Source organism: Columba livia, chromosome 1 (genome assembly GCF_036013475.1).
Source record: "Columba livia isolate bColLiv1 breed racing homer chromosome 1, bColLiv1.pat.W.v2, whole genome shotgun sequence".
NCBI lineage: Eukaryota > Metazoa > Chordata > Aves > Columbiformes > Columbidae > Columba > Columba livia.
In genome coordinates, this window is record NC_088602.1 from 187,650,688 (window position 1) to 187,663,472 (window position 12,785).

The 12,785-nt window shown below is 38.4% G+C and overlaps 1 protein-coding gene across 8 annotated transcripts in view; it reads right to left on the minus strand.

The window, feature by feature from the left end:
* Positions 1–1,670: 1,670 nt before the first annotated feature.
* CADPS2 (calcium dependent secretion activator 2) overlaps positions 1,671–12,785 on the minus strand; it is a 308,892-nt gene continuing 297,777 nt past the window's right edge. For all 8 annotated transcript variants that reach the window (XM_065048851.1, XM_065048850.1, XM_065048852.1 and 5 more), the window contains 2 exons: positions 6,032–6,136; positions 1,671–2,640 (listed from right to left, as the gene is read on the minus strand). In XM_065048851.1, coding sequence (XP_064904923.1) covers positions 2,470–2,640; positions 6,032–6,136 — 276 coding nt within the window. In that variant the 3' untranslated portion in view covers positions 1,671–2,469. The remainder of the gene's footprint in view (positions 2,641–6,031; positions 6,137–12,785) is intronic.

Sequence of the window (12,785 nt, forward strand, 5' to 3'; positions counted from 1 at the left end):
CTTGAACTCCCTAACAGACATGTCTTGCAAGTACTGCATGTAGACAAAATTGTACAGCAAAGTGCTCGACGTATGGGTGAACACGTATCACGCATCATGAAATTTGAGTAACTCAGACCCACTTCAATCCACAAAAATTCATAGAGGGTGTTTTTTTTTTTTTTTAAGATGATGTCAGGGCATAGAAATGGTTGGCTGCTCCCTGACACACAGGCAGCTTCAGGGATTCCCCAGGTCAGCAGGGCAGGGCCCCACCAGCTGGGGATGGTCCCACCACGAGGGAACAGGACAGGCCAGGGTAGTATGAGAGCCAGTAGCATCCCGAAGTCCATGTCACTGACACATTTATGATAAACAGGCAGGTCTGAAGCCAATCCATGGGTCAGTGTCTGGATCAACAGGGCCCACAAGCAAGCACAGGCTGGGAATGTAGGTGAGTGAGAAAGCAGCACTTGTACTTCACCTTTGCAGCAGAGACTGGCAGCCCTGGACTGAGCTGTGGGTCACTGAGCAGAAGCTGTGGGTGAGGGTCCCAGGTAAAGCCAGGCAGGACCATGATGGCCTATGACTCCTCTTCAGGCCCTGACAGGTGAAATAGCTATAAACTACTCTGTAATTGTTCAAATCAATACAGAGCATTGTTAGCCTTATCAGGAAACCCTTCTCGGTGTGGGGACAACTTGAGACAGAGGCCAAGTCCACAGGGAAGGTGAAGCTTTTCGCTAACAGGGCTGGGCAGATGGGTTACTGCCAGGTCATCTCTGCTGAAGGAGAGTTGGACACATCACCTCCTGGGCTGTGCTGGTGGCAGCCACGTCTCTTCCAGTGTTTCTAGTTCCCACTACAGGTCACTATACTGTTAGTGACTTGCTGTGGGCAGTGTCCAGTTTTAATATCCCTTCCTACCCTTGTGTCATCTCAGAACCTTAAAAGTCTCCTAATGTCGTCTTCTCAGTAGAGCCCTCCATGGAGCTCTCATGCCCCAGCACCAGGATGCCTCGGCAGGCACTGTAGGGCTGTCACAGTGACACCTGCCTCCTTTACTCTTTTACAACTGGCTCCTCCACAGGCACCTCCACTGGGTTTCAAGGAGGTAAAGATGCTGGGGAAAGGGCAAGCAGGGGGATGTTTGCAGAAACAAACTCCTTCTGGGCCTGACTGGCACTGATCTCTCTGGTTCATTAGGTTTGGCAGCTGGGTGTTACGCTGGGCAGCCTGGCTTACCCCGACCCCACTGCTCCCCACAGCCAGACTGGGGCCGAGGCTGCAGCTCCTGGCCTGGCTGGCCAGGCCTATGGTCTGTTCTTGCAGGGAAACTTAACACCAGGCTCATAAATCCTCAACAGTCCATCAGTGAAGCCCTTCACATGTAACACCGTGGCTCGACAAGGAGCTCAGCAACCTTCCTTCCTTCTTTGCCTGTCATCTGTGTTCTTTCCTATTTTGTCTACACAAACCCAGCTCATAGGAAAACATACAGTGGACACTGTCTGTTCATCTGCCAGTGAAGGGGTTTTGTTTGCTTTCTTTATCAAGGCATCATGTCTTTGGATATTTGTTTGCTATGTGTATCTGCTCTATAAAATATATTTGTTAGAATCATTATATAAACTAAACATAATATTTCAATAAATTTGTTCTCATGAGCAATGATACAATAGTTCAAATGGTTTGAAATATTGAAAACATCTTTTAATTGTAGAATTCTATACAAACTTGGGTAGATACAGAAGTGGTCACGACAAAATGTGTTCTTATTGCCTGAAATTTTTCACAGAAATAGAAACATTGATGGCAAGCTTACTGACATCCAACATGATGAGATATCTTTAAACTTGCAAAATGAATAGACACAACAATACTCCTAAGTAGTTTGTATGTGTTTGACTGTTCTTGAAGTCCTACTACTTATATAACAACCTCAAAATACAAAGAACCAAGACTAAAGTTTTTAATGCACATCACATAATAATGTAAAATTAAGCACAAAAAAAGGCAAACAAAGCGTAATCGTGAAAATACACTATTTTTTTACCTAGCGCACTGACTTATTCCAAGAATGATTTCCTGTATAGTTGGGTTTTAAGTGAGGCACACATTCTTTTTATCTGCACAGGACATCAATAGCTGATGGAGATACAAGAACAAATAGTAATGAACAAAAGGGAAAGAAACATAATCACAAGTGGAACTCAAACTCCATGCCAGTGTTCTTGCAGCCCTAAGCAAAGCTATATATTAAAATATGCTACAACCATTGTTCTCAAAAAGTCCTTGGCACTTTTCCTCTGATAATCTTACTTTCATTTTTTTTAAAAAAACTGTAACAAATTACATTTCTGCACCTGTATCATAAGGCAAAACTATAAATGCAACTACAAGGACAAGTTACCAAGAAAACCCCAAGCCAAAGATAACCCCCACCCTCAGACCATCACCCCTGAATTCCAAATGCCTGGTGAAATAGTATCATCCTTCCTCCTCATCACTGTCTTTCATAGTAATGCCCTGAAGTCCTCCTGCATCCGTGACTGTGACTGTGGCTTCCTCTACAGTCAGACGGCTGTGAACAGTATCGTAGGTTTTGCTGTTCAGTGTTCCCTCCAGCACGCCTTGCAGCCTGAAGTCTCGGTAGGTTTTCTGCAGCAAAAATAAAACATCCCGAATTGGACTTGAGCAAGTCTGAAATCTTCCACTACAGCCTGGCCATTTCTAGCACGCCAGTGTTCCTCCTGCAGTTATGGACCTGTCATCTAGAGTTTGCTAAAGATTTTGTGGTCTTAGTTTCTGGGCAGCATAAGATTTCTATAAACTCTAGAGAGTCTACAATGACCACATTTGATGATCATTCCTTTAAGAGACTGCACTTTGTACTACATTTACGTAACTGTATGGTGATCTCTCAGTATTTTCCATTTGTCTCCTTTATCCAACATGAAACCAACGAAGTATTTTCCTAACTGCATATTGAAATGTGAATTGCACTTCAATTAGTTCTGTGACTTCACAGAAAACGCAAATGTCTGACTCCCCATAATATGATTTTATTTGCATTTATTATTACATTTATATGCCAAACGTGGAAAAATAAAATAATTTTTAGATTATTATCTATATTCTATAATGTAAACATTTCTCAGGTGACTACTTCAGTCAGTTAATTTACATTTTGACTCACATCTACCCTTTTCTTTTTTCCACTTGAGAAAGTTTGTTTCCCTGGTATCCAGCCTTCCTGTGAACCAGCAGGTATTACTTTCTTCGACTTTCTATCAAGTAAGAATCCTGAGTGGAATTGTTTTATTCATTGATACTACGTCCAAGTGAGCAAACGGAAAATCATCTACTCTACCTTCTTTATTTTTAGGTTGTACCACATTTGAAATAATCTTTCCTGAGGTTAGCCTAAAAAGCTTAAGAAGAACAAATTGATCCAACCAGTTTCTTATTTGTGTACACTGTCACTACGAGTTCCCTGTGTTTATGAAAGATAATACTGGAAAAGGAAAATGGAAGATAATTAAGGGCTATCAGGCCCATTCCTCTGCTGGAGGAGACGGTGCACAACCCTTAGAGAAAGAAAAAAGAGCTGATTATGTTTCACTCAATACTTCACAAAACTTCAAAAGATACCTCTCAAAATGAGTAACACTAAGCTGGTAGAATTTTTTCTGCCACTATCTATGATGATTATTTAAACCTTGTTTGAATCACTGCAACCCAGGTTTATTTGACTTTCGTAGGTCAACTTCAGAGTCAATGGATGCAGCTTATGTTTTGCTCACACACTCCTGCAAGAACCCTGCCCAGTCTTTTTCAAGTGTCACCATAGCATTCCCTTTTTATAGCACTGTGTGTTCAATCTCTTTTTAGGCTGTTAACAGGTCCTACAGCAATTTCTTTCAGTTTTACATTGTATTCCTCCCATTCTCAGACCAGCACTCTGGAGTTCAGTCATGGCTTTTCTCTCGACATGATTTTGCAGGATAATAATGTTCACTTCCACTCTTAATTTTTTGTTTCTTCCTAACTTTCCTCTTGGTCCTTGACTCTTCTTTAGTCACATCCCTCTGCATGTCTCAGACATCTGATGATACTTTTATGCCATCATAAGGCTGAAATGGTAACAAACAATATTTCTCCTTATCATTTCTAACAATGCCATTACCTTTGCTGCATCCAAACACGAAAGAGTCATCTATTTCTTACTCATCCCATGTCCCTTAAAAATGACCTACTACTTATTTTTTGGAATATTTTCAGGAGATGACAGGGGCAACACAGCCCCCCGTTTTTTCCAACAGCAAACAGAAAAGTGCCTTCATTCACTCTAGAGTTTGGAGGAACTGTGCCTCCCCATGTGTCTCTCCCCAGCTGGGCTGCAGCAGTGAAGCTTGTTATGATAATCTACTTGAACCATTGTTTCTTATTTCCCAGCAGCCTCCTGCTCACTGAGTTCCTGTTTTACCAGTTCTGTCTTCTTCACCCAGGTGGATGAGATTTTGTGTCTTTCAGTACATTGACCAGAACCTCTATGATTGTCATAATCTTCTTCAGTCTTCTGTATCCACAGAAGGTGCCATGGAATGACACACTTGGAATTTATGTGCAAAAGCAAACCAGGGGCATGTGCACAGAAAGGCTTCCACCATCACCAGTGTGTTCCCATCACCGCTGGGAACGTCCTTTTTTTGAAGAGGGCTAACTGGTGTGCCAGGCTGCAGAGGGAAGGCTGGTTTCCAGTGCTGCTCATTTGCCTGAGCTTCAGTTTTGTAAGAGTCTCTTCTTTTAATCTCCCAAATGACCTTTAACTGGCATAATTTAACCTGCCCATTCTTCAGTCCCACTAGAAACAGGTTTTAGATCCTCTAACACTTCCCCCACCTCGCCCCTGAGGATAACTACCTTCACTTGGGAAGAGTTTTAAACCTTTCACAAGAGTCATTCATTTCAATCACAAACAGTAAATTGCTTTTGCCTTTTTGTCACATACAAAATATAATGGAGAGCCAAATTCTGTGCTCAGAGAAGTCAGTTAAGGTCAAAATAGCAAAGCTATGCTCGGGTGGTTCAGGGAGCCATGATGCCTTCATTATTATGACTGTTTTCTTGCATATCTCTCCTGGTTTTTATTGTTCTTTTAGCTAGTGTATCCTGAAAGTTGCAGTTGCAATTCTAGTGTCCATGAGTTAAGATGCTTCTGACCTTATAGTCTCGCACAAACTTTCATGAGAAAATATTTTCAAGAGATCAAGGTCACCACTGACAACAGATGCTTCTTGTTCCACATGTATTCAGGTTATAAGGATGTCCAGGGTTAAACAAGAAAGAATTAAAAGGAAAAAATCTGAAATGGCTTTCTGTCCCTTGCCTAAGGGTATTAAATAAGATCTGAAAGGGAGTTAGGAGGAAACTTTTTTTTATGGTAGGTTAACCCATAATTGTTTGTTGCAAGGTATTTTACACTTTCCTCAGAAACATTTGACATTGGCCAGTGTAAATGACCGAGGCCTGGACTGGAGGGATTGGTATTTCTATTGATACTTACCCTGGAGTATAAAAGATTAGAGAATGTTGTCTGATATATTAAATATTGTTTTCCAATTTAACTTACTAATCACATGCTTTCTAGGAGAGTGGGAAAAATGGAGGAAGAATGGTATTTGGATTATTAAGGTAAAACAAAAAAAATCAGTAGTATGACAAGCAATAACTTAGTAGGGATACTATACAGCATGACTGTACAGCTAGCAGTAATCTGTTAAAATTCCCTGGAACAATCTTAATTGTCACTGAGTCCAGAATGGACGACAATTACTAGTGCACATATAATAAACATTAGATGTTTTAATAAATTGTTTTCTTCTGAAATTTGCTACAACTGTGAAAAAAAATCCAACCTAAACCTACATAAGTTTGCAACTTAATTCCATATTTTTTAACTTTTAAGGTGATCTATACTTATCCATGTTAATAGTTCATCACTTTTCTCTCTTTGCTATGCAGTCTAACACAAACACATTTTTTTTACCTTCACTATCTTGATGAGAGTCTTTAGCTGGTAGATGTGAAGCTGAAGGTCTAATCTATCAGCCAACCACATGCAGATGACTTTCATGGAGTTGCTGTACCATTGCTGAAAAGAAGGATAAAAAAACCCAACACACCACAATACCAAACAGCCCTGCAGTATTCATTTAACAGATTTGATAATGAGAGGTAATGAAACACTTTGAAATGATCACAGATCAGCACTTGAAGTCAACAATGATATAATTTCCTGTTAAAAGAATTGCATGTGTCAGTAGGAAATCAGATAACTTGACCCAGACTGTTCTTTACATGAATTAGCAACTGCCATTTTATCTTTCAGTTACAACATTTTCAAGCAAAATAGCATTATGCACTTTGCTATCTGTCAGTAAGAATGGATATTAAATACACAATTACATGAGAGAATTGACAGCTAAAACAGCAAGGGAAAAGAAAATCTGCAAGACCTAGATTTTCCAGTCCAAACAAGAAAACAGCATCAAACACAGAATATGGAATCTCCCTTGCTTTTTTTCTTTTAAACCACATCTTTATTAAGTAAAAAAAAAAAACAAAAAAAAAAAAAATTAGAAATTCATGGAAACCATATTTAAGTATGACTGAAACACCACTCTACCCCTCCCAAAATAACCATGTTAAGGTTCTGCTTTATGTTAATTACTAATTATAATTACAGCCTACCTTATTTCCTTTTTATATCTTAGGCATGGGTATGTTTTCACTCAAAGCTTCACAAATGGATGGGATAAGTATAAGCTCTCTGCTGTTGGTGTCTATGTTACCGTAAAAATGCTCAGATCTAAACAGCTACTATAATAGTTCTTTCACATTAACTGGATTAAAAGAGATTTTACTAAATATAGTAGCAGTTTTTCTCCCCCTCCTGTAAAAGACCAACCAAATGTCATTTAGTCAAACTGTAAAAAGGGATTTTTCTTTTCATTTTAGCAGTGAGAGATAAGAAGAGTTTGTATCGTAGCTCTGTTTCTAGTCTCCTTCTTCACAGCAAAGAGGCTTAAAATATTTTCTAATGTAATTTCCTGTGTCTTTACAAAATACACCAAAATGCAAAGAGAGGAAACATTGTGCATATTTGGAAATGCAGCAAGTTAGGCAAGGTAAGTGAACTGTTTCAAAGGAAGAATCTAACATGTCTCAGCCACCTCTACTTTAACCAATAAAATAAAATATATATTGAAAAAAGAAAACAAATTACTGGCTACTGGATGTAACAAAAGACAAATATATAAAATATATTTTTTCATTAAAAATGTAAGCTCTCTGAAAAAAGCTTTAAAGACATACAGTAAGTATATGTAAATACTTTTTCCTTACAGGAAGCAGTCTCATCTCATTGTAACTATCAGTTTTAAGATAAGTTTGAAATAAGATTTTCATATAATAATGGCTTCAATTTAGATTGCTTAACATGTTAAAAAATATTTTTATTATAAATCATTGGAAGTACGTTAGTTTTACATTTTTGTGAGTTTCTCCTATTAATTTACTATTTTATGGAAGTGAACAAACACAACACACAAAATGCGGATAGCTGCACATTTCATAAAAGCAGTTTGATTTATTCAATAAAACGTGGGACTGATTTGGTACCCATAAAACACTGTTCTTTTATCACTGAATGACCCTCATACTATTTACATTATTTCGCCCCAAACATTCATACTGGTTTTGATTTCCTTTCTAAGTACCTGTAAAATATTTCTAATGTGACAGAGTTATTACTAAGTGGCAGCTGTAAACTATATGACAGGCATTGTATGTATATAGATGTCTAGAAAATAAAATACAGTTGAGCTTATTTACTTGGGGAACTCTATTGATCTAATAAACATAAAAATTCATATGTCAAGCATTCTACCTAGAATATCTGTTGTTATTTGCAATAAGATGAGCTCAGTTATTATATGATAACTCAGACTCTACAGTTGTTAATCTTTAACAGAATTATGGTAGAGAGAGTAATTTTAGTAGTGGAGTTTTCTCAGAATTGATATTCTCCCATTAAAAAAATCCAGTAACATATCTATGATGTATTTGGTTTGTATTAAATAGAAAGCAGAATGGGCTCAAACTTGCTCACGTGAACAGACAGGGTGGAAAATTCTGCCATCATTTTCCCCTTGCAACAGCACTGAATGGTGCAGGATCACTGAGAACAGAACCAGGCCCAGTTTTCTGGCAAAACATGTTTTAAAGCTGCCAGGAAACTTAATTAAGATGGATGCAGTAAAAATAAGACTCTCCACACATACCTGTTATATGGTTACATGCACCAAAAACAAAGCTAAGAAATTTAAAGGAATTAATTTTGCTACTCATATTTGTGAGTGAAAACAATATAATATGTTTTTCTGGCTAGTTTTGATATGTTGAACTTTCAGTAGAAATGTTTATTTTGGTGACTGTGAATTGGTACTATGGCACTTGTTCTTCTGTCAACATACGTTGTTGAGAAAAAATACAACTGCTATTGTTTTAGAAAAAAGATGTATCATTATTTTGAGTTGTCACAGTATTTTTAATAAAAATCACATCCAGTATATTTTTAGGGTCCTCCCACAGGTACTTGTGGAGAGAATTTCTGTTCACTATTTGCCTTATACCAGCTAGTTTTGAGCTCTTACTATAGGCTGAAACTGCATAAACACAAATGTACTGAACTTCGCAAGAAGAAAAGTAAATTGTTTGCCATCGCTTCTTTTGGAGCCTGTTAAAATGCACAGCACTGCAAATGCCTCTCAAAGGTGGAATCCAAGGCCACACATTCTGAGAACCGTGAGCATGTTATAGAGGCAGGGATGCATCTGCTGTGACTTACGGGATTCTATCGCAAACTCAAAAGCTTCAGTGATTGGACAATGGCCCTGAGATTACACATTTTTTTAAAGCAATAATAATTAAAAAATACCTCCCTTCTAGCTGCTTTTAAGAAAAGGTCACTTTTCTGCTGGTAACAATAGCACTGTAAGGACAATGAGACTCTTGTAGATGTCAATGATACAGTATTAATGCCATATTCTTTGCTGTCGTCTATGCAAGAATAAAGCAGTAAGTGTTTATTATATTTTTTTTTTCACATCAGCACCTAACAGCAGCCAACCACTTTAACAAAAATATGTTTGCCTCTCTGCTCCCCCTCCTTGTCTTATAGCTCATCCAGCTCCTGTAAGGGCATGCATTACTCACTTAATTTTCCTGAGATACCTCTTTTAAAGTAAAAAAATAAGAGAAAAGGAAAGGCTAGGGTTGACTCTGTGAGACCCCTGTATTTATTCACACTTATTGTGCATGACTGTAGACTGGTAAATCATATTAGCAGCCCGTCTCCCCATCAAGCTGCTACTTGCTTTCCAGCCCTGGGAAGGTTCAACAAATCAACAGGAGCACGGAAAACAGAACATCAGTCTAATCTAGTGTTTAAGGTGAAGTTTTCAAACCCAATCTAAGAAGATCTTTAGAGCAAGCAACAAGCTGAAGGGCTCAGAAGGTGGTATTGACAATGAAAGAGTGTTGAAATATTGAGAAGCGCAGCACTTGTGCATTTTTAATAACAAGAGGGTCAACAAGGACACAGCTCCCTCAGTGCCAATAGTTGCCACACCAGGGCTATAAACGCTCTCAGTTCATCAGATTTCTTAAACAGTTCATCAGCTTTCTTAAACACCCTAAACCCCCTCAGCGGACCTTTAGTCTTAAATTAACAAACCAAAGCAATGAAAGAGGGTGCAGCTTGAATGGCCAGCATTGATCCCCACTGGGGCTCGGCGCGGCTACGGGCACTGAAAAACTGGCTCCATTGTGGGGAGGGATTGACAAACCTCCCGGCCTAAATAGTCCAGCTGAGGCGGGCGGGAGGCTGCAGCTGTAAAGGGCTCCCCTGGCCCTGCTCCCCGCGCACAATGCGCCAGGCATGAGCTCTTTGTCAGGCCCAGACTCTGCAATTTTCTAACAAGGATTAAAGTTGTTTCTCGGCAGGGCCAGTGAAAAGCGATTTAGCAACATACCGTGCTTTCTTCAGGCAAGTTAAAGAGAAGTAGTTAAGGAATTTCATTATTCTGTTGACTGGTAGAAATAGAAAACAAATATATTAAATATTCCCCGTCTTTCTTGGGGCCTGAGTGATAACATTTGTGGAACGGTTCAATTAAATATAACACTTATCGGCTGAAAACAAGCACTTCAGTTTATTTTTGAAGTTTTATAAAAAGGTGCAGCTGTTTGCCACCTGGAAGGGGGCTCAATACATACTAATACACAATGCTTCAGCCCTTCTAGGGCTGGTATCCCTAACGCCTGAGACACAAGACCCTGTCGAGTTTCTATTTCTTGCCTGCTCTTGATAAATGGGTACTGTCAAAATGCTTTTTCTGCTGAATATGGCAGGGGAACAGCTTTTCTAGGAACCGCACTTTATCCTCCTACTGAAGCCTTTATCACACTATTGATCAGGAATTGGGTCACTCAGACGAAAACGGGATGTTTTTACTTCCTCCAGCTCTACTTTTCCTACCAGAACAATAACAGAAAGTACTCTTCTCACTGAAGAGATTGTACAGCAGCATAAGCTAAAATGCCTAAGAAATACTATAAGCATGTTAAACAACAAATGCTAAAATGCCTAGCTTTTATTAAAAGGCAACACTATTTTTTTGTTTCAAGATTTTCATAGCTAACACTGGCAGTGTCCCAAGGAACTTTTAGAACATTTGAAAAAATGTTGAATGATAAAAGAATAAGTTATTCCTTAAAAATGCAAACAGTAAAAAGTTAGAAAAATGTACCTGATTTAAGTTTCATAACTTATTTCCCTCTTTGTAAAGTATGAATAATCATACTGACTTCCTTTGTTGAATGTTAATGATAACAAAGGAACCAAGTGTTAATTGCAGTGTCTTTGAAAATACTCTGAGGTTTAGAAGTTATAGCTGTATTTTCAAGTTTTGGTGTAGACATCATCCACCTAAATGAGGATTTTTACCTGGGCAGTGAAGAGTTCATAGACTCTTCTGAAGGCTGGAAAGCCTTTGTAACTCTTAGAAAAAAAACCCCAAAAACTAGGGAAGGATTTCTTAACCTGTGGGCCATCACGATACATCAGAAAGTCATCTGCATCTTGCAACTACACACAGGAACAACGAAGTAAGAAATCAAGTCAGAAGAAGTAATTAACATTCAAAAATATCTTTATATTTTTGCAGAAATGAAAAATATTTAGTTGCAAACTAAAAGTAACAATGAAGTAACTTTGCATAAAAGGTTTATGCTTTTCCCTCATGATTAGGTAGCCTTTGATTAAGAGCCTGATAAACCTTTGAAGGCTGAGGCAACTGTAGGCAGACATAGTCAGAAAATTTTATGTAGCATATTCAGTATAATTTATTTGTACTCTTTTCTTGCAGTTTGGACTAGGTGATCCTTGTGGTCCATTCCAACCTGGTATTCTATGCCTCCATGACTCTATGATTATTAACTGGACAAAACATCCATTTCTTCTGCTGGAAGTGGACTAGAACTTGTTGACTTGTGACACAGTGCACATAGATGTGCACCAGTCTGTGAGGCACTTACAATTGCATTTCCAATGAGAATGACTATGCCATTGACAAGGAAAATGAAAGAACAGAAGCTGGGGAAACCTCAGAGAAGAGAAAGCTCTCATGGAAGAGCTTTCCCAGCCCACTATCAGCTCCACGTGGCTTCATGGTGACAGACACTGTCCTTCTGCGGCAGATCATCCAACCGCACAAGGATGTGGTTTCTCATTACACGTAGTCTCATAGTGCTGCAATAGAAAATGCTGAGCTGGGTTTGGCTCTGAGGACCCAAGTTGACAAGTGATATTCCTGAAAAAATAGTCTCATCAAAATCCACAATTTTGCCTCTGTGGGAAGCCCATGCAAACGTGATTTGTGTGTGTGTGTGCATCTCAGTGTTATTACTCTGAATCAACAGAGCATTTTATATTATTGTGATGTGCTTCTACATTAGAGACAGTAAGATTCAGCTGGCAGAAGTGGTCATTTAGCTGGCCTCTGACTGTAGAAATACAAATTATACCATCTCTGGATACAATAAAATTTTCTAGTACACTTGTAGCCTAGATACTGTTACAGCTACCCTTATGCTCTAATGCTTCTGGCTGTGATATTTCCCCTCCCTCCCCCACCAAGACATGAATCTTTCTGTTTAGAACATGAAAGAAGTTTATGTTATTTCTCTGGAAAATGAAAAAATTCTCCACCTTTTGATGCAAAGCATTGTTATGAGCAGAGAAATAATTTTATGTGGCATAAATTTAGTAGCAAAATTAGTATAGAGGGAAGCAACTGACATTACAACTGTGCTGAAAGTTACAATTGTATCTCCACTTCATGGGCACTGCTCAAGTTCTACTTACTTACATGTTAATTTTCTCTATTTTTACTGTATCAGACACATTACCTTTATTGTTATTTACAACATATAAAATAAAATAAATACACATATAAAACTGAGATGATGTTTTAACATACTTTAGCTTTCATCCAATAATAGTATAATATCCATTAATATGCAGACACCAGACCTGGAAAGTTTCAGGGCTTAATTTTGCATTTTCTTCAATGTTCACAAATTTCAAGAAGAATAATATTTGGTTTGGGGATCACCACAATGCCACCATTTTTATTCCTTTTGTTTTTTTCCCCCTAGGAATTTTCATTTAACAAAAC